Source organism: Buteo buteo, chromosome 6 (genome assembly GCF_964188355.1).
Source record: "Buteo buteo chromosome 6, bButBut1.hap1.1, whole genome shotgun sequence".
In the NCBI taxonomy this organism is placed as follows: Eukaryota; Metazoa; Chordata; class Aves; order Accipitriformes; family Accipitridae; genus Buteo; species Buteo buteo.
In genome coordinates this window covers 43801308-43827903 of record NC_134176.1, presented here as the reverse complement: position 1 = coordinate 43827903, position 26596 = coordinate 43801308, and the positions used below count along the sequence as shown (strand labels likewise).

The 26596-nt window shown below is 51.6% G+C and overlaps 1 protein-coding gene across 2 annotated transcripts in view; it reads right to left on the bottom strand.

Annotated features, from left to right (window-relative positions):
* The window catches only part of CREB3L1 (cAMP responsive element binding protein 3 like 1), a 47025-nt gene extending 20738 nt beyond the window's left edge, over positions 1-26287 (bottom strand). Inside the window, exons 1-2 of one of the 2 annotated variants that reach the window (XM_075030769.1) lie at positions 25924-26287; positions 758-986 (exon numbers count right to left, since the gene is read on the bottom strand). In XM_075030769.1, coding sequence (XP_074886870.1) covers positions 758-986; positions 25924-26031 — 337 coding nt within the window. In that variant the 5' untranslated portion in view covers positions 26032-26287. The remainder of the gene's footprint in view (positions 1-757; positions 987-25923) is intronic. The other variant, XM_075030768.1, reaches the window with a different exon arrangement.
* Between the last annotated feature and the right edge of the window lie 309 nt (positions 26288-26596).

The following is a 26596-nucleotide window of genomic DNA, read 5'->3' as shown; positions in this document are numbered from 1 at the left end:
GAGGCCAGCTCCTCTCCTCCTGCCTTGGCATTTGTACCAGAGAGCTGGGATCATTCTTGGCCATGAGAGGGAAGCCTCTGTCCCAGGTCTCACTCTCACTCAAAGGAATGGCTTTCTTCTGTGTATACTGAGCCTGTGCCACTGCTTTTTCAGGCAGCCTGGTGTCCATCAGCTGTTGGGACACCCACACAGTCCCGCAAATTACAGGACTCTCTGCAAGGACGGCTCTAAAAATATCCAGCCATCATAAATTATCCTGAAATGAATTGTTTTAAAAATAGGTTTTGAAATTACTGTTCCTCTCTGTCTCCTGCTAAAAGATCTGCTGGTAAAGAAGCCACTTAGCTTTCCACATGTACCAGCACTGGTTGCAGCCGGAGACTCATGCTTCCTATATTCAAGCCAAAACCCTGCTGCTTGATGCCAAAACAGACCTGGATCTAGGGCATCCACACCCAGGTTTGCAGGGTCCTAAAGTGACATTGCCTATTGCTTGCCAGAAGCTGGCAGCACACCAAACCACAATCAATTATCATCCTCATAAATAACAGCCCGGCAAAGGAGCAATGTGACTGTCAGAGCACAAACTGAAGGAAAAAATGTGGGCTGTATTTGACAACAGCAGATCAAATTCTTGCCTGGATTAGCCATGCGCAGGCCCAAGGAATAGCCAGTTTGTCCTTATATATGGAAGCCAGCCAGAGCCTCTGCTAACAGATGTGCCCAAAGCTGTGCAGTGTGCACATCTCATGCTCACCGTTAGCATTATCTTCAGTCTTGACAGGCACAAGGGGGCTCTGGGGAGCAGAGTCTCCACTGAGGGAGTAGCTGTGCTCTGCCTGGATGCCTGGAGTGGGTGGATCCAGGTCCATGTCCAGCAGTGGGTTCTTCTCAGCCAGTACTGGGTCATCGAAGAAACTGCTGAAGAGGTCGTTGGAGAAATCCTCCATGTTGTCGGAGAAGTGATCCAGGTTCTCTGAGAAATGCTGAGGAAAAACAAAGGGAGAGAGTATGTTAGTGTCAACTTCAAGAGGGATCCGAGAGCCTTCCTCTGCACTGAGAGCCAAACCTCAGCAACAGCCCTTTTTGGATGGGAAAAAGCAGTTCCTATCCCTTGCCTGCATCGGTTTCATAAAAACACCTTGAATTAAGATAGAAAGGGTCATGGTGCTATACATCTTCTCTGCCTGTTTATCTATGCCACAAACACTCATGAAACTCTTCTATATTCTCACATTTCCCCCTTCCTCTGTGGGTACCTATCTTTGGCTTCCTAGCATCATCTCACTGTGACAGTGAGCTGAATAGAGCACAAGGCAAGAAATCCCTGTGATGACAAAATGCAAGTGTGGCAGAAAACTGTGGTCTTCAGCACCTGTCCTTGGTGACAGACACTTTCTCATGTTCTCTGCCAGCAGCAATAGGCACTCTGATGCCCCAGAGAACATCAACCCAGCTGCTGATTTCTATCAGAGAAAAAAGATCAGTTGGATCAACATAACAGGAAGGCCCCCTGTTGTATGTAATTTCCTCTGGGATTTCACAGCCCCTCTGTGGACCATATGAGGCTGTCCTCCAGCCAGATAGTGCCTGTGAAATTCAGCTCCCCGATGAAGTTTAAACACTACAGATGGGCTGTTAACAACAAACAATCATTCTACTAATCATTCCAGTAACAGTCAGTAAATCTGGCCAGTGCTGCTGCAGAGCTGGGCTCCTGATGCTACAGGGAACCTGTTTCCTTTGAGGCATATCCTCCTGTTCAGAAGTAAAATCGCTAACTTTTCCATTTGCTACAACAAAGCATTGGTTGGGCAGGGAGAAAAATGATGGTTGCCAAACACCAGCTGAAAAATTATCCCATTTGTTGGCAGATTGAGGCTTCTGGCTCAGGGAGAGGAAAGAAAAGACAGATACATTCAAGTGACTATATTACACAGACGGAACTGTGTAACTTAAATGAACTGGAGAGAGCTCAGCAGAGTCAGACTGGGTCCCCCCCGCCTGGAAAAGCATCTGGGTGGGCAGAAAGGCATTGAAAGCAGCGTATTGAAATACCAAGAGCAACAGGGTATGGACGAGAGAGAGTGGGAGAGAGCACGCAGGTCCTAGCGTGGAGACATGAATGCCAAAGGATTCCAGTGTGAGAGCTGAGCTCAGGAAAGAGCCCGGCTCCTAAAGGAGCATGGGGTGTGTGCAGTCCTTTCTTTCCCCCAGTGCTAGGACTGAGGGAGGAGTTGGCCAGAGGACCCCGGATGCTGTAGCCTGCAGGTTCCTGCTCCTCCAGGAAGGTATATTTGTTTTACCTGAGCACTGTATCACTCTGTCAACATTACGCTGGCTGTCAGAGGGTTGGGGTGAGGCTGGGGAGTGAAGTAGGCTCCAGCTGAGCAGACCCAAGCTTCCCACCAAGCGGGGGAGGGAGACGGTCAGCTGCAGCGATCTCCAACATGCCAGTGCCCTTCACCCTCCAACATCATCCCTCAGCCACTCAATTTAAAAACAGATGCCCACAGAGCATGCTGGAAGTGGGGGGGGGGGAGTCCCTGCCACCTGCATTGTGCCTAATACGAGGTTTCTCTTCCTTTGCTTCCTTCCCACTTGTCCTGTCCCCCCACTGCCTGGAGTGACAGCCTGACACACCACCATCCGAGGCTCCCCTGGGAGGGCAGACACTGCATGTGCAGGTAGGTGAAGGCACACTCATGCTAAATCCCAGTGTTGAGGCCCTCCCTGGGATGTCTGGGCTGAAGTTTTCTCCACTTGTTCCCATACCGGAAGCAGAGTTGGCGGGGTAGCTTGATAAAATCTACCCAGCCATTTCCAAATTGCCTAGAAGCATTTCTGCACTTGAATCAAGCAACAGAAAACACCTCCCATCTGTGCTGAGCATAACTGATCTTCAGAGGGAGCTGAGTCAGCAGATGGAACTGGGTTAGATACTTATCTAAAAAGCACTGGAAAACCACGTTTTGTGCTATCCTACAGCACTAAGGGGTAAAGAGTTTGGAGTCCTGAGCATTAACCCCAGAGGCTGCCTGCTCATGTAACAGCTGTTCTTTGTCTTGCTTTCTCTAAACGACACAAGCAAACACAGGATATGAACACGATAGCCTTACGGTAAAGGGTGAGAACATAACAGCAGAAAAGGAAAGAGATTCAGAGTTCTGGCTGCCAATGCACCACGACAGCACAGCAGAGCCGGGATCCAACAAGAGGCTCTCAAATCATATATACTGTTGTAACTGTCAAAACTAGAACCACAATGTAACCCTGGAAAAGCAGCAGAGCTGGATGGACAGCTGCAGGGAGAGCTGTCTGCGACTCTGACACAAGCTTCAAATCTCTTTTACAACTGTGCATTAACAAAGGCAGAGGTGGGAGTGAAGAGAGACAAGAAGATGCATTTATGCCGTAGTTCCACACACTTTTAGCGGCATCCCACCCACGCTTATAACAAGGATCTCTTGGTCAGTCAACAGTCTTCCCATTGTAGGACAAACCGACCCTGAGGGAAGAGGTGGAGATGTGCCTCTGGTTTTATTCTGAAACCAAAAAATCACCCCAGCAGTGGCTATGGGGTGAGAGGTGAGTAATGATTGCAAGGGGTTGAGTATCAGAGCCTTAACACAGGCACCAGCATTGGCAGGAGTAATTGCAGAATTCTGGTTCTTCTTTTAGACACCACACAACAGGCTTGCTGGGAGACCTCACTGCTTGGAAGTGAGGATGAAGGCAACACTGCTCTCCCAGAGATGCAGGAGTTCAGGTCCCCAAGAGACCATTATTTCCCAAGAGACAGAGACCTACTGCACCGTATGGGAAAAACATGGGTGAGAATCATAGAATTGTTTAGGTTGGAAAAGGTCTTTAAGATCAAGTCCAACCATCAACCCAACACCACCATGCCCACTAAACCATGTCCTGAACTGCCACGTCTACGCGTTTTTTTGAACACCTCCAGGGATGGTGACTCCACCACTTCACTGGGCAGCCTGTTCCAATGCCTGACAATCCTTTCAGTAAAGAAATTTTTTCTAATATCCAATCTAAACCTCCCCTGGTGCAACTTGAGGCCATTTCCTCTCGTCCTATCACTAGTTATTTGATAGAAGAGAGCAGTGCCCACCTTGCTATAACCTCCTTTCAGGTAGTTGTAGAGAACAATAAGGTCTCCCCTGAGCCTCCTCTTCTCCAGACTAAACAACCCCAGTTCCCTCAGAGAAGCAGAGAATGAAACTCACCCCCCGCCAGGAATCCAGAAATGTTGGGGCACATACCGCTCTCTGGGCTCCTGGGTCTTATCCTCCAGCACAACTAAATGCTGGCAAAGCCTCCTCATCAAAGTAGGCCCCTTTCAGCTCTCAGCAATCATACATATACCAGTCCAACATCTCCAAACACAGGTGGTGGAGAGAAGGGAGCAAACCTATGACATTGGGAATAACTGTGGTTATTATCAAAGGGGGCACCAAGGATCAGACACCCTCAAAGAGGGAGGGCACCTAGAGCTGTCACAGAGCTGGAGATTGCTATTTTACTCAAAGAAGGTGGCAGGAGGCAGAGGAAAGCAGAATAAGGAAGGATAGAGCAAACAAAGATAATGACATGGCTTTGTAGCTGGCTATATCCACAATGGAAACTACAGGACAAGCAGGAAGCTAAGCCACCATGTCCCAGGAAGACTGCTGTGTCTCTTAGCTTGGCTCCGTTCTCTCCTGATGCCAACAGGTATTGCCAACTAGATTTCTGATTAGTAAAGACAGCCATGCACGCAACCACATAGTAACAGGAAAAAGTGTCCTCTTGTCCAGATCCAACTGTGATGAGCATAGTGAGGAGCAGCCCAGGGCTTATTTTGGATAGATGCCATCAAAACCACTGCTAATTAGTTCAGATCGAGCCTGCTAACCCAGAATATGCAAACTCTGTCCCACCCGGCTCTGTTGGGGGAGTTGCACCTGTCTGGTAAAACTCAGAGAAGGCTTCAGCCATACTCTTCCTTAACGTGTATGAGAGAAGGCTCCAAGGAACTGCAAGTCGCAGGGTACAGTGTCTCAGAGCTGTGTGGATCATGGCAGAGTATGGCAGGGTCTAAGCTTCTGAGCGATAAACAGAAGCAGGTTAATCACTTGACCAAACAGACGGTAGCTTTATCCTGGCTGGAAGGTCACCTGCCAAAGGAGTTGCTGAGCAGCTACTAGCCCTCCCTTCCCACCCAGACTGGGGCCAGCACAGCTAAAGGCCTTCATGTGCTGCCACTAAATGAAACAACTGTGCTGGGCTTTAGGGATACTTTTGCCCATGCCGTGGCAATGAAGATCTCAGCAGACCAGAGGTCCATGTTGGTGGAAGGTCCAAGAAAGATCCCACAGGACTAGGACATGAATGAAGGTGGGATGGACAGAGATGCACAAGCAGAGCAGGCTCATACTCTCACAGCCTCTTCAAGGCCTAGACTCTCTCCTCAAGATCACCTTCCAGCCAGGCTGAGATCAGCCAGCTCCCGCTCCTCAGAGAATTTGGGCAATCTGGCCAAGAATTTCTAATTGTGACAATGAAGGACTCTGCAACTCTGCTGAGATTCTCCTTTAAGGTATCTCAAGTAGCTTTCACACAGAAGGGCGTGGCTTGTGCAAGGGGGAACCAGTCAACTGGGAAACGTGAGCCTTACCATCCTGGCCCAGAGGGAGCGGGTGTGAAGTGTACTGAGGGAAAACAGCTTCCAGATGGGATACGAAGCTCGCAGCTCAGTCTCATTTTGCATTATTTGCTCCTGCTATCTCCCCCTCCCTTTCACACCCTCCTTCCTTCTCCTTCTAACTATGCTCCAAAGCCAAGAAATAGCACGAGATGTGTTTCCAAAGCTGTATTACCAGTGAGCGGTCAGGGAGGGGGCAGCCAAGGGACAGAAACGCAATGGCGAGGATGTGCTGGATTTCCTGATCCAAGCCCGATTTCTGGCTGCCTGTCCCCCCCACTGCAGTTCTGAGAGGATAGGGAGGCAGCGCCCAAAGGGGACAAGCCAGCGTGCGCAGGTACAGGGGAGGCAATGACCACCGCATCTCCAGGCCCAACAGAGAGCCTTAAGCTGCTCTGGTGCCACAGAAGAATCTGCTCGGGCTGAGGCCACCCCAGCCACAGGGAGAGAGTGCGAATCTGTCAGCTGCTGGCTCCCGCTCTCTCCCACTCCTGGTGACTGACATAGGCACTGACTCTTCCAAACATATTTCCACCACATGTTTTCATCCTGACCTCATGCTTCGGGTTGTCTAAATAGCACACTGTATGTGCGTGCGTGCACTTCTCATTCGAACACCCTTTCCTGTTGTACAACAGTTATCTTGGGAGCTAATGTAAGGCATCCAGACATCCAAACGTAAGCTCTCTATTTCCCCCCACCCAATGCTGGTGTTAGACCTCTGGGGGCCCCAAACAAAGACTGAGGCATTAAGCCTTTTCCCCTGTCTGGTTGCGCATGGGATGCCTTAAGGTGCCACTCTTGTAGCCCAGTGGCATGACGCATTGCTGAGGAGGGGATGGTTTCTTCTCCTTGGATCCACTTCTGCTCTGTGGTCACCCTGGCTGCATCTGTCTCTCCTTTCCCCTTCCATGCTTCCATCCTTTGACTGTGACTTTCCCCTTCCCACCTCCAGCTGAGTTGTTTGGAGGTAATCTCCCTTCAGGATCAGCCTGGTTCTCACAGCCTCCCTGCTCTCACCACAACGGTCTCGCTCCAAAGAGAAAGCGGCGAGGGCCTAATCCAGCTGGGCGGCAGCCCAGGCCCAGGAGACGAAGGGCCTTTGCAGGTTGGAGGTTCTGCTCGTGCTGGCAGGCAGTGCAGATGGGGAGGGGATTCTTCTGAGTTTTCTCTTTTCTTTTTGAAAGTATTTTTCCTCTTTGCTTGCCAAGATAAATCTCCTGTCCCAGCTGTGACATCTGCATTTCCCTTCTCTGCTTTCACTAAGGAATGAAGCCCCCTGCACTCCAGCTGCACAGCCGAGGTTTCCTTTACATTCCAGGAAAGAAGAGCCCATACACTCCAGACAGTCCTTCTGCTCTCTTTAAAATACAGTGAATTTTAGACCTTATGAAAGTGAAGGTCTTGACAGCGTTAACAAGATCCAGGCAGGATGGACAGATGCTGTGCACACTTCTCACAGTCTAGTTGGTGCATCTGCACCCCAAGGGGCACAAGTGATCATCCAACCACCTCTTGGCTCTCTCAGACCGCTCTGGTCCCCCTCTGTCCTGACTCGTGTTGCTCTTGGTCTCTCTTCTCATGTACCACAGCTCCCTGCTGCTCCACGCCTGGTCTGATCAGGCCCCTGGTCTGCCTGGATAGCTTGCCACTGACCTTCTACCCCCTCGCTGTTCCTGCTTCTCTGCATGGCACAGGCAAAGCACTTCAGGCCAAATCATCTGCAAACCCCACTGCTATTTCCCTCCAGTAGCAGGACAGCATCCTGACCAGCGGCACCCCCCAGTCTTTCTCAGAGACTGCCAGCAATGCCCATGTCACCTGCGATTATCTTCTGCATCACGACCTTGGACCGTGTGGGGAACCAAACGCTTACCTGACACCCAGCCTCCAAGTGGCAGAGGGTTTGACTGAACCTGATCTGGAACCAGGCCCAGAATTTACTGCTGTCTCTAGAGTAATGCAGAACGGCAGAAAGAGGGAGCTTTGTGGTCACTGAAAGCAAGGCAGGTGACCTGCTTCCCCACCGGCCAGCTGTGCCATCAGCTCCCTCCCCACAGGGACCGCAGCCCCTCAGACCAAAGGCGCTACAAGCGGCAGCCATGTCCCCGGTGCCTCGCGAAGTCCCAGCAAGGCTCAGGCGCGGCTCGCTGTGGAAACCTCCTTCCACCGCACATCCGTGCCAAGGACCTGGATTTACAATTTCCAGCGCTAGGCGCCACAAGACCTAGGAGGGACGACAGAGGCTCAAGGCACAATCAGGGGAAGGCGATTGAGGGAGCCGCGCCAAGGCGCTACCCTGAAGCGAGGGAGCAGCGGCGAGCCGGGCCGACGAGGTCCCCGCCTGGGTCCCGGGTGCCCGCAGCCGCTTCAGTCCTCCGCCACCCCGTCCAGCGGAACGGCCCGAAGAACCCGGGTGAGCGCCCAGCGTTCCCCCGGCTGCCTCTGCGTCCGCGGGGCGACTCGGCCCGTACGGCCGCCCCCCCCGCCCCCTCACCCAAGCCGCTGGCCGTTAACGGTCGCCGCGGCACGCTTCCAACGGCCCGGCAGCGACGGCCGCCCATTGGCCGGCGCCGCCGAGCGGCGGCCAATGGGAGGCGGCTGCCAGCGGAGCCGCGCGAGGCGGGCGGGAGGAGTGCAGGGTTAGGACGGAGCGGTCCGGGGACCCGTCCGCGCCTCACGACCCGGCCCCGCCGGGGTATCGGCGTTAGCGGTCCTGTCACGGTTCTCCCGCGGTGTACCGGCTGCCTGCACGGCTGGGCTGGACGCTGAGGTCGGAGGGGACGCTGAGATCGAGGGGGAGAGCCCGCCGGGGGGGGGTGGCGGGAGGGGGGCTGCGCCCCCCTCCCGCCACCCCCCCCCGGCGGGCTCTCCCCCGTGAGGAGACCTCGCCTTTGCCCCTTCATGGCGCTTTCTCATCGTGGGATGTCAGAGGAAGGGGGGAAGAAAAATATCAGCTGACAGGAATGGGTGATGTTGTTAAAAGCAGACGCACAATACAGACCACATCAAAATTCTGTGGCTGTGATTGCAGCCGTGTAATTCCCAGCTCGGGAGTTTGCGAGCCTGGCTGTTCGTTGGGGAGGAATCTTGGGAGGCACCCAGGCGTGGGGGGAATGGGCGAGTGAAGTCTTTAACTTAAATGTTTTTGCCCCTGAAAGGAAAAAAAAAAAACGAGAGAGAGAGAAATGTATGTGGAAAGCTGAAATCCACCAGCCTGTGACCGGGTTTCTCAGCAACCCTGAAGGAGGCACCGAAGGCACCTGCTGCAGCAGTGGCAGAAGAGTCATGGGCACTCGTGTACCCACACCTGGGTTTAGTGTGCTCAGCATAAATGGGATTAGCAGCCAGTGTGGGGCAGTGGTGATGTGGGAGACACTGGAAGCGCCCTGTGAGGGGAATGACTTGTGGAGCAGGGCAGAGCCCAGGGCGAGGTGAGACAATAGACAAGTGGCATCACAGTGTGGCCATAATGGTGTGGCCATCTGTGTGCCCTCAAACCACCTGCGGATGCCAGGGTGCGGAGAAGGTAAGCGTGTGCTAGGGAGGAGGGGGAACACGTCAGCCTCCCCTAGGGCAAACCAGGACTCCACTGGCCTGGGGTGGAAAGCAGCTACAGTACACCATTTGCTTGTTGCATGAGACTTGCTGAATCTGCAGAGACAGAAGCACCTCTCCTCCCAGCAGCAGCACCCTAGGGGATAAAGAGGAATGCCTCTGCTTTCCAGCGAGTTTTTGCTGCGTGTACGCTACATATGCAACGAACGTCCCAAATTTCTTTTGGCTTACAACTCCCTTGCAGCCGACTGATAAAAAAAAATTTGAGTGGGACTTAAACCATAGGCAGAAGTGGACACAACCCTCTCAGGATGAAACATTTAGATCAGCTGCTCTTAACCCTCATTTGGCAGAAGATTTGGGGGCTATGTCTAGGAGTCCATGAAACGTAAATAAAAAGTTTGTCCTTCAAGGCCTTTCTTGAGCTCGGAGAACTGAAGACACCTGCTTGCTACAAAACAAAGCTGCCTTTATTTCTGAGCTGTCGTGGTGGCAGCTGCGCCGTGTTAGAACGGAGATGCGTGGGAGGTGTTCTCTGTGGGAATGCAGGTACCCCTGGGCAAGCTGGCAGGGGTCTCTTCCTCTTCTTTGCTCCTTCCCAAGCCAAGGTCAGTACAGTCTCTGGGCAGAGACTTCACACGAGCAGTAGCTCTGAGAGAAAGAAGCTGTATCATTATCTCTGCCCTCTTGTCTGAATTGGTGCTTTACCTCTTTGTGTTAACTTGGCAGCCTCAGCTGAGTTTGCAGCAGGATCCCAGTGACACCCTAACTCCACACAATGATGGGGGAGCAGGGGTCTTTCTGCTGCTGCAGCACCCAGGGGATGGGCTTCATGTGAACTTTGTCTACTTATGTGTGAAAATATAATCCATCATCTTTGGGAAGGCCCTGTCTGCTATGTTACCCCGATCCACCTCCACCCAGGTGTGCCTTTTGCAGTGCCCAAACACATCCATCCCTTCTCAGTCCCCACAAAGGCACAGCAGCCAGAATACAACTGGGTTTCTGTAGCCATGCCTGTTGTCGTGTGGCACCCCTGCGCAACCTAGGGATGCAGCTCCAGCCCAGCCCTGCAAATCTACCCTGAAAAAGCCTACATGGATTTAATTGTGTGTGACATGTCTGCCTGGACAGTTTAGGGAAAAATACTGCTTGATGGAGAGGGATGCGCTGTGCAATGAAAGGCAGCAGGCAGGGCAAACAAAAGAAAATACTGGTTTACTCTGCATGATTCTGTGAACTATACTGCCATTCTGCAGTGAAGCTGGGTCACAGTATCGCCAAAAGACATGAAATACAGCATGAACGTTCAATACAATTAAAAATAAATTAGAGAGGTGCAACTGTTCAAGCCAGTCACCAGTCAGTGGGATGGGAAAGTTTATTCAATAACCAAAACAAGCTGGAATAAATGCTGCTCCACCATTTCTTCCATCTTTCTTGGAAGCTTCTGGCCCTGCCCAACATGGGGCTGGAGCCACCAGAGTTGGCAGATCTTTGCTCTTACACAGCTTGTCACCCTCATGCCATTACGGGCCTTTTTTCTGCATCTTGCAAGAAAGGCAATATAAGCAACGAGAAAAGCACCCCTGGGAGATAAAGGAAATCTGCTTTGGGAGATAACCAGAGAAGGAGGAAAGGTCTGTATTATCTTTACAATCAGCTTCATTTGTCTCATTGAAACTGTTTCTCTTTAGTGCTCAGAGAGCAAAATCAGAGATAATTCACATTTTGTCCCCTGGCAGGTCCCTGGAGACCCATAAAGAAAAGCAGGCCTTGGAAGAGGAAGATAGCTGTACTCTGTTCAAGTCCAAAAGCTGAGGCATGCAGCTAATACCAAACATTACTGGTGGCTTTCATTCCTTGGGCCTTTGTAAAGGGCAATTACAGAGCAACTAAGTCTGGACCAGCTGATTTGTGATTCAAGTATCTTCACCCAAAATCTTGAGAGAGCAAGAGCTGGGACTCTCTTCAGTGGCTAGGCTGGGCAAGAGCTGGGTTTTGCAACCAGCAGACTGAATGGGGTTCCGCACCAGGACTGTTTTCAAAGCAATTCAGCTTGGAATGCAGATTTCTGACCTGCTGCCAATATCCCAGTGGAAAATCTGTGCCCTGAGCAGCAGATAGGAAATTAAACTTCAGCTCCAATGCTGAGGGTATCATTTTCACCTCAGCAGTGGCGCTGCAGAAACCAGAGTCTCTGGAGAATGGGGAAATCCTTCCTAGCCCTTGAAGGGCAGTAACACCTCTCAGACCATTTGTCACTATGGGATTAACACTATCCTGGGGGAGAGCGAAGGTGTGATGTTGATGAACGAGGGGTCAAAGCCCTGTGTTTCCAATGACGAGGATAGAGATCTGACTGGCCAGAGATAATGCAGTTGCTTCAACCATGGGATGAAAATCAAGGCTGAAGGAGAAAGGCAGCCTGTGAAAATCCTTTCCCAATGCCTGGCTCTCCAACTATCCTCTCTCCAAGCCAGACTTCTCCACGACAAGGCCCAGCAGCCGAGTACCCTGTAGCTGGTGAAAAGAAGTAGAAATGTGAAGATGCCTGGGAGCGTGTGCTCAAGTAAAGTCAGAGGCTTCTGGGAAGAAAAGATCCCATGTTCCTTTGAAGACAGGAATCCTATTATGCCCTGAAAACCTGCCCTTAAAGCTCCTGTGTCTGAGATCAAGCAGGCATCTGCACCCCAGCATTGGAGTCGTGTCTGCAGAAACCGGTGGATTTGGGAATCTGTTCTCTGGACACCCCTGGAGCGGCACAAGGAGACGATGGATGGCTTCATGGGTTTTAGGGCCTGGAGGAACCAGTCTGGTAATCAAATATGGTTCCTTACATAGCTGAGTGCAGGAGCTATATTCATGCCTCCCGCTTCAAACTCATCATCTGCAACTGAGCTTCACAAAAAGAAACATCTCAGTTTAAAGGCTTCAGATAAATCCACCCCTTTCTAAAAAAAAACTGTTGTAGAAGCTAACTACAGTCACCAAACATATGAGTCATTGCAAAGAGGGACTCTCTCGCTTAAGCCTCCAAAGTGTTTTCTCAGGCCTTTTGCTCTTAGATGAACAGGTCCTTACTACCAGAGGTCTTCCTGAGAACTAAACCAAGTCACCTTTTAATCTGTGGAGCATGGTATGGCATGGCCACCCTACCGGGTTATTCTGCAGACAGCAGAAACAGCACTGGTCTCATTGCAGGCAGGGAGAACTTGAGGACTTATTTAATGATGGCAGGTTGTAATCACGCAACTCCACATTAGCGGCAGATTCAAAGATTAAATTATCTTTCTGTATAATTAATTGCTAGATTTTAACATAATCAAATCACAGGTGGAAGTGAGTGATTGCTGTGGCAAAAGAAGTTACAGCCCTGCCATGGTGGCCAGTGCTGCAAAGCAATAATGAAGGCTGTGCGAGCCCTAGAAAATTGAGATAAAATCTACAGTGGTTTGGCTTCTGGGCATCCTTTCAGACACGGCCTTATTATGCAGGTGTAAAATCCAGGACCAGAAGCAACAATAACCTCTTAGTATCCATCACGGTTTTATGTGCAACAAAAGAGAAAAAGCACCAGTGAGATCTTCCCCTTCTGTCCCTTAATCCTGATGCCAAGTGAATTTTCCTAAGTATGGAGTTCTCTGTATACATGAAACCCTTCATAAGTGCCCAGTGTGTGTCCCAGCACAGATGCACCCAGCCCCTGTTCCTCCCTGGATGCTCACAGCACCAGCCCTTCTCATGTCACCCTCCTCCCTCATGCCTCCGCTGCCTGATTCTCCCCTGCTTCACTCCTCCATTGCCTTCCTCCCACCTCCTCTCTCCGAAAGGGTGCACACATCTGGCTTGCCTTTATTGTGTGATAAATCTCACCCTGCATCTTGGGTTCATTTTCTGAAACTTTTGAATGGTGTCTTGGAAATGCTGTTGGACAATAGGAGCTCTCTGAACCCAGGCCAGCTGGACGGGACTCCTTGCGTTGCAGCTGACATGCAGGCTTTGGCGGTCTTTCTCGACTCTTTCCTCTCTTCTCTTTTCTTTACAGCACTTGAATTGTCCTCAAACTTTATTTTTGGAGTGGGCAGTGCGTTTCTGAATCTTTTCATCGTTATATTATTATTAATTATGGTCATGACTATTTCTCTTTCTGCTGGCACTCCTGGGTGGATCTCTCCTCTCTCACTTAATGTCTTGGGTAAAACTACCTTGGCTGCAACCCACTTAAGCAGTGACTCAGAATCCCTGGACCGCTCCCAGGAGAGATGCAAGAGTTTTGCCAGTCGGCTTATAAAGAGGCCATCGTTTTCCTCAGCTACTCTCTCTCCCAGCAGAGCTGAGTCGGGTGGAAAAGCTCAGCTCTGTGGTTCCAGTGAGTCCATCCCTGGTGGACACGCCATCCCTAGGGTATTATGAAAGCAGAGCCTTGCTCCCTCCGGGTGCAACCGGGACAACTTCTGAACCAGGCCATAGGATTCTCCGCTGAACAAAATTTTGCTCTCTGGGGGGGTCACTGCACTCAACTTCCCTGTTCCCAAGCCACTGGAGGAAACAAAGCTAAGCGAGGCATGTGGGTAGGATGAGGCATTGTGAGGGAGGGAGGACTGTGTGCTTATGTCAAACTGTTGCCTAATGGCTCATCACACAGCTACCCACATCTCTTGAGTCAGAGCAGAGAATGGCGTACTCTGAGGCAGGCCGTATCGCTGGGTTTGACGCTTGCTTGCAGCAGTGATATGCTGTAGAGAAATCCCATTTTCATCCTCTGGGCATCTCAGACCTTTCCAGCCCTGTGGGAGGGTGGGAGTTGCTCTGTTTCGGAAGGCAGGACGAGACCTGTGGCTCTGCTGTTTGCCTCTCCATACATTGAATTTAGGTAGTGAAGAAGACCTCTTTGCTCCTGTGTGGCTCCTGTAACTTAAAGACAATCAAACAGTGTGCTTTTATGGAGATGGACGTGCAAACCCTCTTCATTTCATATGCTGGGAAGGACTGAAGAAAAAAGACATGGCTGGTCTTGGTGAGGCATGGCTGTCTCCCACAGACCATGGATGGAATGTGAGTCTGAACCCTTCCCATTAGACTGCATTGCCTCCTGCAAATGGCACTGAGTGATGGAGGGAAGCAGATCACAGGCCTTCCCCTAGGAAGGGTGGGCACTTGGCGACGTCGGACCACGTCCTCCCCAGCTCCCCTTCCCACGTGCTGGGAAGCCCACCTGCTTCACAGGGCAGCTGAGAGCCTTGGTGCTCCCCGGTGCTGGTGTTAGAGAAGAGAGGGGCTAAGATCATTGGTTGCTTTTTATTCACATCTACCAAAGGGAGGAATAAGTCTTGGGCCAAATAAAATTCTCCTTCCTCCCATTCTGCTGCAAGACCCAGCAGGCCAGGGAAGCCCACGAGCAGCCGGGAAGGGCGGTCCTGCCAGCCCTTTCTGTGCTGGTGTTGAAGGTTGAGCCGACTCCTGAGCTCAGCTGCAGTGGTCCAAGCACCAGGCAGAGGTGTCACCCTCTCCAGCTGTGGCACGGTGCGAACCACAGCTGGTTCCCCATGCGGGGCTGCCCCTCCCTGGCCCGCAGGCTGGCCACGGCTGGCCTCCACTCTGCGCTGACGGGGTGGCATTGCTTCTTCAGCTTGAGGAATGCAAACCGCCCGAGCTCCTCTTGAGGATCGGCCAGGAAAAGTCCACAAATAGCAACAGGAAATCAAAATGCCCGCTCCAGACTTGCACCAGATACGAGGCCATCCAGCACAAGGAAAAAAATCAAATGCTGGACGATGGAGATTACATCATGCTGTGGATAAACCTGTGAGCCCGTCCAGCTGGGGCCATGCCAACAGGTCCAGATGGCTCAGGAATGCTAACTGCATAGCTACCTCTCTCTTGTCTTTGCTTTTTCTTCCCTCTTTCTTTCCCTATTCTCCATCCCTGCTGGCCTCCTTCCTTCTTCCCTTTCCCAGAATAAATAAATAAATCCTCTGGCAACTCTACATAATCCAATTTCATCGAATATCAGAAAGGCATCTGAGACCAGTGGACGGGGCACTGGTCTGGACACGGGTCTCTGACACTTACTTGTAGATATCAAGGCTGCTGGGTGACCTCAACACAGTGTGTAGCTGCTGGGGTTGACATAGTAGTGTGTGCCTTCATCTCACCTGGGACTTCAGCCCCTGACTACAAATGAAGAGGTTGCCAGGGCTGCTCCCCTGGAGCCTGGAGCATGCAGGAAAATTAAGAAATGAGCATTGCTCCTGCTCTGCTGCAGCTCACCCCAGCTGCTTACAGCTGCCACTGACTGCTCGCCATGGCTGCAGTTACAAGAGGAGGGAGAAAACAGTTTTGCTCTCACAGCTAGCAGCCTCTAGCTACCACCCTGGTACTAATTAGCAACAAAGAAAGGAGTGCAGCACCCTCTGTTCTGTCCCCAGCATTGACCAGAGCAGCATCTGGTAGTCAGCTCTCTCCCAGTGTGATAAAAACAGGGCTCAAAGACATGTAAGAAAAGAATGAAAGGTGTGTGTTTTGCCAGGTCTGAAAAAGGGCTGCAGGCCATTTGCTCATTATTTAATGCTAATCCAGCTGCTGGACGGCTGCCAACTACATTTAACAAATCCTGAAGAGCAGAAGTGTTGGAGAATGGGAAAGCAACCTTTGCATCGCTCTTCCCAGTGGACGATGGCAATCCTGACTTTACAACAGGTCAGGCAGACTTACTGTGGGGAAAAGGCACCTCCGAAGAGAAAGGGAAAACACAAAACCATGTGCTGAGCAGCAGGAGGGACTGACATGGGCCTTGAATGCCCTGCTAGGGGACTGATAAAGTCATGGCACTCTGGTACTTTCAGCTTGTTACCTCCTTCTCAGATACAAATGAGATGAGACCAGAGTTTGGGAGCTTGGGAACTCGGCACAGTCCTGACCATGCAGCAATTTCGGGCAGAAATGTAACGGGGTGCTCTCAGCAAGTTGCGCCAAACCCAGGGAGAAGTTAGGTTTTGCAACTGAGCCAGGATCTGGTTGTGCAGTGGAGGATGAGGTATGAGTACAGCCCATTCACTGGATTTATAAAGCACAAATTGTTTGGTTTTCAGTAAGGCCCGAAGAGGTCAGGCCAGCAACAGCATGGGCCAAGTACTTTAGTTTAAATCCTGATGCTGACCAATGCAGTCCTTCAGGCTGACACAGAAAAATTACTCTTGATTAGCTTGAAGTATGAGGTCAGAATCAGACATGTGTAGTCCCCAGGGATAAGGAGTAGAAGAGGGGTGAAGGATAGCTGGGACATCAGTGGAGGAGGATGGACCTGCCAAACTGAAAATGTTGCAAATATCATGCATAGCTGCAAAGTCATTCAAAGACAATCTAACCGGGGGAAGCAAAGTAATAGCTATAGCTCCTCTGGACCTTTCCTGGCAGATACCTACTAGCAAACCCCCACCCCAGTCTAACTTTTCATTAATCTGCTTCACCCATTGATGGCACTGCCACATGTCGGTAAGAATAAGGATGCGCACTATTTTATAGTGAGCAAAAGCTGCATTGCTGCAAGTGACACCCTGAGGATGGCACACTAAGTAACTGGCAGAGCTGGGACTAAAATACAGTTCTCCCATTCCTGACAACCTCACTGCACCACTGTCCACAAGGAGAGAAAAAACACAACAAAAACAAACCCAGCATCATTCAATTGGCAATTCAATATTTGTGGCTCAACGGCACCTCATCAACTCTTACAGTCTGCCACATTTGCTTGGAAAGAAGAGCCAGATTTCCAGCACTCCCTGGGCAAAGAGCTCTCAGATCGACAGACTGAAAAGGCTTTGAAAGAAACCTTCCATCAACAGTCTTTACCAATGTCAGAGCTGGTTTCCTCCTCCCTGAGCTGCCTGGCTTGCAGTCCCTCCCCCGGGGCAGCAGTGAGCTCAGCCAAAAACACCTGCCCAGCTCCTTCCTTCAACTGTCATGAATTTACGGGACTCATTTAACATCAAGCTGCTCTGACATGGAACAATTAACTCTCGAAGCTCTGGACCTGGGTCCTCTTCTCCATCCTGGTCTCCCTCTGCCTCATCTTCCCCTTCTGGAGGTAAAAGCTCTCCTCCCAAGAGAGGGAGGGCTGCAAATACTGCAGAGCCAAGAGCAGGTTCACAAGGTAGACCCCCTGCGCCTCAGCCAGCAAAGATGTGATATTCTTGAGCTGCAGTGCTCCCACCTGGACATGCCATGGCATTGGGAGGAGAAGCCAGTGCCCCCATGACACTGTGGTGGGGAGCTCAGCATGGGAGAAGTTCTTTGGGCATCGGTCTAAAGAAGCTCACCTGCAGGAGGGATGCTGACAATCCAATATGAGTGTCCAAAACCAATGTTGCATCCAGCTCCCTCCTGGGTAACGTGCTTGGTGTCAGGCCCAAGCTGTATTTCTCCTTCAGCCTCAGCTGCCAGGTTCCTCCCAAGGGAGCCCTGACATTCCTGTTGCAGGGGAACTCCTGACACAGATCGCTGAGCTGAACGCGTTACGTTGCATCTATTCTAGGAAAAATGTTAACTGTGTTTTGAGCAGGCTTAGCTAATCGGGTCAGCCAGACTGACCTAAACGAACATTTTTCCTAATCAAGACAAAGTCACAGTGTAAAGAAGCCAAAAGCAACTTTGCTGAGGTAGTCAGGGGTGAGTTTCCTCTGGAATAGACTGGACAGCGATAGTAATGAATGACCTCATGTAAGGCATCACCTTTGAGCCCTAAAGATCGTACTAATTACCCCAGCTCTGGTTTAAATTACATACTAGTTTCAGGGAGAATAGCCATGCACATTGCTTCCATCCTGTATGAGGAATTTCTGCAATCTTAGAAAGTGAGATGAAATAGAAAGAGAAAGAAAGTGAAAGAGTGGCTATCTGCAGTTCCAACCTTCACAAGACCTTGTTCTGGCTGAACAATGTGTTAAGATCAGTGTCAAGCATCTATCACTTGGACACTGACCAGACCAGAGCACCTCCACATGATTTCAAAGGCAGACAGCTCTGGAGACATTTAAGAAAATAGGAGTAAAAGGAGAGATGCCAAGAAAGAGAAGAGAAGGTGGGTAAAGAAGTCAGAAAGTGGTGGGTGAGAGGGGAAGGCTGGGGTGTTCGGGTCGGCTTAGGAGACTACAGGAAAGGAAAACCTTAAATGATGTGACCCTACAGGAAAGAGAAGCAAAAAAATTTTTCTTGAACAGCTGGGAATAAGTTAGAGAGATGTAAACACGGTATGACAGACATGTGGGGAGCAACTGGGTTGAAAGACACAGCCTGCCTTTCAGCATGCTACCTGCAGTCCCCTAGTGCTCTGGCCATGCCCTGAGCTCTTCACAACCTTTCAGCTATTTCTGCTCTGAGGTGTGATGCAAAACATGCAGGTACCAACCCAAGAAAACACCTAACAACTCACAACACACGTCAAGTTTCAAAGACAGGGAAGAGTAAGAAATGGACTCCATGCAAGCACCCACCCCATCCTATTGCCAGCCTGAAAACAGGATCGATGATTTCAGCCAGGGGATACCAAACTACATTCAAGTTGCACACACAGAAGTCACCTGCTGCAGCAGGACAGCCATGGTGCCAGTATGGGGGTCAGTCAAGAAACACGGCTTTGGTTCCACCATTGCTCTCATCTCCCATGTGGAGACGTGACGTCCCAGCAGTTCAGGTGTGTAAAGGAGGATAAATACAGTCCCCAGCAGAAAGCTGGGATTGGTGGGATGTAGTAATCCCAGGACTGAGATTGGCCTGGAAGTGAGGACTAACACGCTTGGCTCCTCTAACAGACACCTCTCTTGAAGAAGAACAATGCTGGCCACAAGGTTGCATGTGAAGCATAGGTGACTGCACCTGACCTTGCAGCACAGACCTGGGATTTCCCTGGGGAACCTCCCAGCCAAATCAGGTCAAGAGACAGCTCTTGGCCATTTCTTAGTTGAGCTTTAATGGTCCGCTTCATCCCTGGTGCCCCACCTCTTTCCCGGTAACTCTGCAGCAAGGAGAGTCACCGGCTGGCTTTTGTGAACCAGCACGTTTCCTGCAGTGGACTGTCCACAACAGGACAAGGATGCACAGGCTTTAGTCGGTTGACTCATCCCTTCCTTGAAATGCACTGGTACAAGTCAGTCCTGAGAATCAAATCTTCATATCAAGCACAATCCTACCTGTGGCTATGAGAAGAGGACCTGCCGTGCAGCTGTCACAAAGACAACCCCAGAGAATTGAGCGTTTTCATTCACTTAACACTGAGAATTCTTTAAATAGTAAATAAGTAATATACTAAATGCTAATTAAATACTACAGTCTTAAAACCTATAGGGAAGTGCTGAGAAAAAAAGGAGCAAGCACAGGAATAGACTTTTCTCAGAGGAAACACAGGAGTACATCACAGAGGTGTCAGCCTGGCTGTATTTTGAATAGCAGGGCTGCACCTGTGGCTATGAAATCCCTACTTCTAAATTTCCCTTTAAGCGGCTGCTTCAGAAAACACTCTTCTTTCCAAATTTCCCTCTCTACCAGAGACAGCTCCATTCCAGGCTTCAGCAAGACCAGCGCAGCACCAGATGGGACCAGCACAGTGCTGGGTGAGACCAGTGCAGTGCCGGATGAGACCAGCACTGTGATGAATGAGACCAATACAGCATGGGATGGGACCAGTGCAGCACCAGATGGGCTCCTGGGCAGCAGAAGGCACTTTGCATCAACAAAGCCAACACTTGTCATGGGATTCAGAAGCCACCGTGCTTAGGCACTCATACTGGTATCAGGAGGAGGTCTAATGGGCCAGTCTCAGAGGCTTTCTACAGTCTCATCTGTACAAACGAGACCTCAGGTTTCCTCCTCTCTGAAAGTGGTGGTGGCACTGAATGATAGCCTTATGCCAGAGGGGATGGGAATCACCTGGCAGACATGGCCAGAGCTGTACATGACTCCAGCATCTCCCAGCTGGTGCTGCTGACACCATCCCTCAGTGGGAGCAGACTGTATGCACAGATGTGCTTCCACCTCCTGCCAAACCCTCCCTTTGTTTACTCTGCAAGCACTTCACCAAAGTCCTTCCTGCTTCTCCCCACCAAGATGATGGCTGTCTCCACTGTTTAACCCTGTTTTGGACACATGCCTTCCTGCACTCCTGCTCAGAGTTGCAACCTCTTTCCTAGCTCTGGCCTACCAGTGCAGTTAAAGGGTTCTCCCACTTGGTCTGAGATGAGCATTTAGGCCAGTGGATCCCCAGCACATGCAGGCAGTTGTCCAACAGATGAACGTTTTTATTTAGGAAGAGTATCCCAAATGTTCATCATTTTCTTGGCAGCTAGGAGGGACACACGAAAGATTACCAGTCTCTGTGGAGAAAGTATTGACCTAGAGTCTTCCAAAGGAAGTTCAAGTCTCTCCCCCTCTTCGCTACCAAAATGGAAATATGTTTCCTGGTGATGACCCTGCGGTGATGATGCTGTAGGCTCAGAGACCCATGAACTTCCGTGTTCAGCTCTGGCTTCATCCTGCTGCTAGAACTTCTGCAGGTGTAAGCCCTGCTATGAGCCAGTAAGGAGCAGCATGGACATGAAGTGGAGGAACCACGAGATGGATCCAAAGAGACTAAGGAAATAGGAAAATCTGGGAACTATTGTTTTAGGATTAATTTCCATCAGGCCAGATCTGATGGCCCCACCAGGTCTCTCTGTTATTTGTGCTCCAGATCCCACAAGAATCTCTGACTGGCAAGTTCCAACCAAAATTTAAAGAAAAAAGTCTTGCCTTAGCCAGTACTTGGCTGACTAACCAGGGATGTGTCACTGACCAGATTTTACCAGGCGTGAGAATAAAGGGCCAAAATGCTTGCTGCACGTGTCCCCCTGAGGGACTACCATCAGTCCCAGAAAGCCAGGCTCCCATTACAGCAGAGCTCCCCCGTCTAGCAGCTGGAAGGGATGAGAAGTGGATGACCAAATCTGCCTGAGCTCTTCGTCCTCACTGTGTGCACAGATGGTGAGAGGGATCTTACACAGCATGAAACTCACTCAGACCAAAGATCGGTCCAAGACCTAAGCACCACTTAAGTGCTATTTATGTCCCTGTAGCAGGCGTAAGAGGGATAGAAGTGTGCACAGGCTTCTTGCAAGAGCAACAATCACCCATGGTAAATACACTCTCCTTATCTTCAGGGGAAGCTGTCCTTACGAGTTGCACCAGCACTGCCCTCAGCCTGCTCACTACATACAGTCCTGCTACTCTTCTCCTTTCTGTGGGCCAGGACAATATTAAAGAAAAGAGCACACGGTAGGCACAAAACCCAGTTTGCACTCAAGGAGCAATCCACAGAGACAAGCCGTTCTTCTCTGCTGTCCCCCAGTAGGCTCCAGAAGATGCCACTTGTCATGTTGCCCAGGCATATAGGATCACAGTGAAAAAGCACGTTACTGTGCATTCCCCAAAGGGTTAGCACTACTGAGACAGCCTGAATTGCCATTTTGCAACTTCTAACAGTGGAGATCTCGACTAATATGTAGGCTATTTTTTTGCCTTGATGTCTCTCTTTTAGAAGGAGGTAAAGAATATGCTTTGAAAAGCATAGAGTCAAAATAGAGCTGTGTTTACATGAACATCCAAAATAATCTTTGAAGGTATTTTTCATACTACAAAACGCAGAAACATAGGGAAGAAACAAACCCACTGGGGTACTGGGTTAAAAAAAACCACATGACTCCTGTTTGGCTGGTTTATTCTGGCTTCATTCTGACACCAGAGTGTCACAAACCCAGTGAAGCACAGTGGTGAATCGGACTCAAAAGATAAGGCTTTTGAAGAGTTTCACAGCACTGATAAGAGCTGAGAGAGAAGGTAAGAGCTCTCTGAGTGCAGCTGTAATAGACCGTAAGTGAATAGATGGGTGCTCGCAGGAATGACCAGAAATGATGACAGGTGAAATTGATAAGCAGGCACTGCATGAAGGATCAGCTTCATTTATGATAGGTCCTTCTGGCAGAAAAAGATGAGCAAAGTTGCCTAAGTTCAAGAGCAGTAGGTGGCCTCCTGAGCCAAATGAGACTGATAATGCTGTTAGTAGTCATCATATGTAAGTCTGGTTAGCAGAAGCTAAGTGAAGTAAAAAGAAGCATTTTGTGTCCTTTGGAGATTTCGCCTCCAAGTACCGAGCAGACACTACTCGCCTTATGATTTAAACCTCCCAAAACCCATCATATAATCACAGACTCATGCAGCTTGGGTGGGAGCTCAGGAGGTCTCTAATCTGACCTCCTGCTCAGAGCAGGGCCAACACCAAATACAGGTTGCTCAGGGCTTTGTCCAGATAGGTCCTGAAAACCTCCAAGGACAGAGCTTCCACAGTGTCTCTGGGCAGCCTCATCCACTCCTAATTCTCCTCAGTGTGAGAAATTGTTTCCTTATACCCAGTCTAAACCTTCCCCGTTCCAATTTATGACGACTCATCCTCCTGCCATGCACTTATGGAAAGAGCCTGGCTCCGTCTTCTCAGTAACTTCCTCACCAGTGCAGGCAGGCTGCTGCAAGGTCCTCCTGGAGATGCCTCTCCTCCAGCTGAGCAAGCCCAGCTCCCTCAGCCTCTCCTCAGAGAAGTTCTTCAGTCCCCAGCTATACTGGTGACCATCCCCTCCACGCACTCAGTTTTATCAATGTCTTTCTGGCACCGGGCAGTCCAAAACTGGACATTGTATTTCAGACACAGTTTTATGATTGTCAAGAAAAGGGGGATAATCACTTCCCTCTGCCTATCTACCACTGCCCTCCTGTTGCTAGCTGCTAGCTGCCTTTGCTGCCGGGGCACAGCACTGCCCCATGACTCCTGCTGGGTCAGTCCATCCATGCCAGGGGCAGGAGCTGGTATTTGTCCTTGCTGAATTTCAAGAGGTTTCTGTCAACCCATTCCTCCGACCTGGCTAGGCCCCTCTGAATGGCAGCCCCCCCCCTTAATTCAAATTAATATTTTTTTTCTGTTTCAAGCACACAGACCTTTTCGAGGATGCATCTACAGACGTGCCTTCATTACTTTGTCACAACCTTAGATGAACAATACAGAGAACCATTTTTTAAAGACCAAGATGACTCATTATGAGTGCCAAGGTTCAGGAAAGGAGAGTAGCTCAGAGAAGTGTAATTCTTGCCCCAAAGGAGCACAGCCTCTGCACTAAGGTTCATCCATCTTTTCTTTCTGCTTCCTTTCTGAATAGAAGAAATCATCCTCACAAAAAGTTTCATACTGGCATTTTGTGGCCAAAATTCCTGGCCTGCTCTAAGAAAAATGCTTGCTGAACAATATCTGGAAAAGTTTGCCATCTTTGAAGCAAAGGCACTGGCAACTTTGTGAGCTATTGTGCACGGTGATGCTTTGCACAGTTCTATGTCAAAAGAACTTCTCAACACATCTCAAGATCCCAGGAGATTTGCTGGATTTAGTAAGAAAATGTAAATGTATTTCTTCCCCCCATATTGTCATGCAGAGTGAGAACAAAGAGGGTGATGTATTATGTTCTGGCTCTTGTATCACCAACAGATTTGGTAGGCGAGAAGCGGCTACAGAATCTCTTATGTTTATCATCTGCAGCAAGAGAAGGTATCAGCTTGACTCTCATACTCCAGCAGAAGTTTGCGGTGCTGGCAGTTGCGATAAAAAAAAAACCACCAAAAAAAATTAAAATCCTTTCTACTTGTAAGTTGAGCACAATGTTGCCTGAGTCACTGCAACCTACTTAACGTGAAGGCAAGGGTAGGCTACTTCCAGAAGCAGCTCTCCAAGCAGAAAGGCCATTTAAATGAGGCAGGACAGAGCCAGCCTGCACACGGCCACCGCACACTTGAAACACACTGTCCTGGCAGGTGGCACCAGATGGCACTCTTACACAAAAGCTTCTTTTTCACAGGGTCTGCTTGCAGGCGGGGGATGTATTTAAGCTATAAAGAGGTACCGCCTATATTGGTCAGGGGTTCCCCGACTTCTGACTGCAGCCCATGTTGCACCTAGGTAAAAGGGCTGGTGCCAATACATACTATTTTCACTTTGGTGAGGGAATAAATGGTCCTGGCAAAAAGCACTTTGTATCAGCATAGCTTCATCCACAGTGCATATATATGGAGTTAGGGAAAGCACAAGACTCCTGACAACAGGTCTCTCAGATATGAGCAGGCAAGGCCTCGCGGTGCGAGCGAGCGCTCCGTCTTGGGGTGACGTGCCATTGGAAGGTCTGCCTGAACACAGCGGGACCGTGCTGCCTCCCACAGAGCCCGACCGGAGTCGGTCCTTGAGGCACGGCGGTATCTTGGCAATTAGGAGCTGGTGCAACTTCTGAGAGATGGGGCTGCCTGCATAATCTCTTTCCCAGACCTGGTGTGTCTCCACACACCAAGTGTAGTGCGCTTAACATTTATGCAAATTCTGCATCTCTACTCTCTCCTCCACAAGGGAGGCAGCATAAAAGGCTTTAGATATCTTTTGTGTAGCAAAGCAGAAGTGGATTCATCAGGTGTTTAACGGCTACAGCCCTCCTCTCCCTGTCCCCTGCTTCTCTGTCACGGTGCTGGCATCTCCCCTGCTCCCGTTGCAAGGGTAGCCCTCAGAGACGCTCGCAGTGCTACAGCGGGAACGTGGGAGGTGCCCGTATTGTGACAGGGGAGTAACAAGCCGTGGCGAAAATCTCTCTGTCCGGGGCAGGCACACCGTCCCACGGCTGCAGCTGCTCGGAGGCCGGTGGAGCCCCGAGTGCAGGCGGTGCTCCGCTGCCCGGCGTGGGATGATGCCCTCAGCCCAAAGCACCTCCGAGGTGGGGGTGCCCTTCTGCCTCAGGGCCGGGTCCTCCCTGGCAGAGGGGCTGCAGGATTAGCAGCACAAACCCCCACCGAAAGCTTGGGGCAGGACAGCGAAGAGCCTGTGGGCGCTTGCTCAGGGAGAGCTGCTGGACTGGTGACTCGCATGACTCCTCGGAAAGGCTGGGCAGTTTCCCTAGAGGTGAACAATGCCCCTTTGGTTTCTTGGGACTGGCAACGCGTTTTCCTCCCCAGTCGCTCTTCCCCTTCACCCTTCTCTCCAAAGTAAATCAGCCCAGCCTTGACGCCAAGCGGGAGACGCTTCGTCTCCCAAATGCCGCTCCGAGGAAAAGTTACCAGCAAAGGAGAGCGGAGGTGCGGAGCCCAAAGGTCTCCCGATGGCACCCGGCCGTGCCTCCGGTGCTGCCCGAGCCCAGCGGAGCCGCGGCAGGTTGTGCGCTCCCCGCCCGGGACCGCACGCTTCTCCCCCAGCCACGAGTCTCAAAAAAGCGCATTGTAAGGAAAAAAAAAAAACCAAACAAAACCTTGCCGTTCCCCAGCCGGGGATCTCCTCGGGGTGCCGGACGCCCGCGGGCGGCGGGGCCGGTCCCGGGGGGCGCTGGCCGTGTGCGGCGAGGGGCACCCGGCTACCTGCACCCCCCCCGGGGCACCCGGCTACCTGCGCCCCCCGGGGTACCCGGCTACCTGCACCCCCCCCGGGGCACCTCCGCGCTCGGGGGCAGGACCCCGGAGCCCCGGCGAGCCCCACCGGCGGGTCCCGTCCCCTCCGCCGGGTCTGCGGCCGCCCGCCCCGGGCCCGGGGGGGGGGGGTAGGTGGGTTGCCGCCGGCGGTCCCTTACCACATTGCTGAGGAAGTCCGCCTCGCTGAAGTCGCCGAGGTCGAGGAAGCCGGCGCCGGCGGCGGGGAAAAGCCGCTCGGCGGGGAAGGGCTCCAGGATACTGTCCATGGTGCCCGCGGCGCGGGGGCTCGGCCGCCCCCCGCGTTCCGCCGGCCGGGCTCACTGCGGCGGTACGCTCCCGCCCGCCCCCCGGCGGCGGCGGCGGCGGCGGTGGCGGTGGTGGCGGGAGGGGGGGGGGTCCATGGGGCGGCGGCGGCGGCGGGCCGCGGCGGGGAGCGAGCCGCCTGCCGGGGACGGGCGAGCGGCGGCGGCGGCGGCGGCGGGTGCCCGCTCGGGGCAGCTGTCAGTGCCCCGCCGCCGAGGGGGCGGCCGCCGCCCGCCCCCGCCCGCGCACCGGCAGCCGGCGGGGCGGGACTTTCCCCTCGCCGACACCCCCTTAAGGCGGCGCGGAGGAGCCCTCGGTCCGCCGGGGAGGGCGAGCCCGGGGGGCGTCCGTGTCGTCCCCCCCACTCCCCCCACACACACCCCGGGGGCTGGCGGAGGGGGCCCGGGGGTGACGCTGGTCCCCGGCAGAGCGATTTCGCTCGGATAAAGTGAAGAAAAAACGTCCCTGCCGGCAGAAAGGCGGTGGAAGCCCCCCCCGCCCCCCCCAGGCCCTTCTGCACCCCTCGGA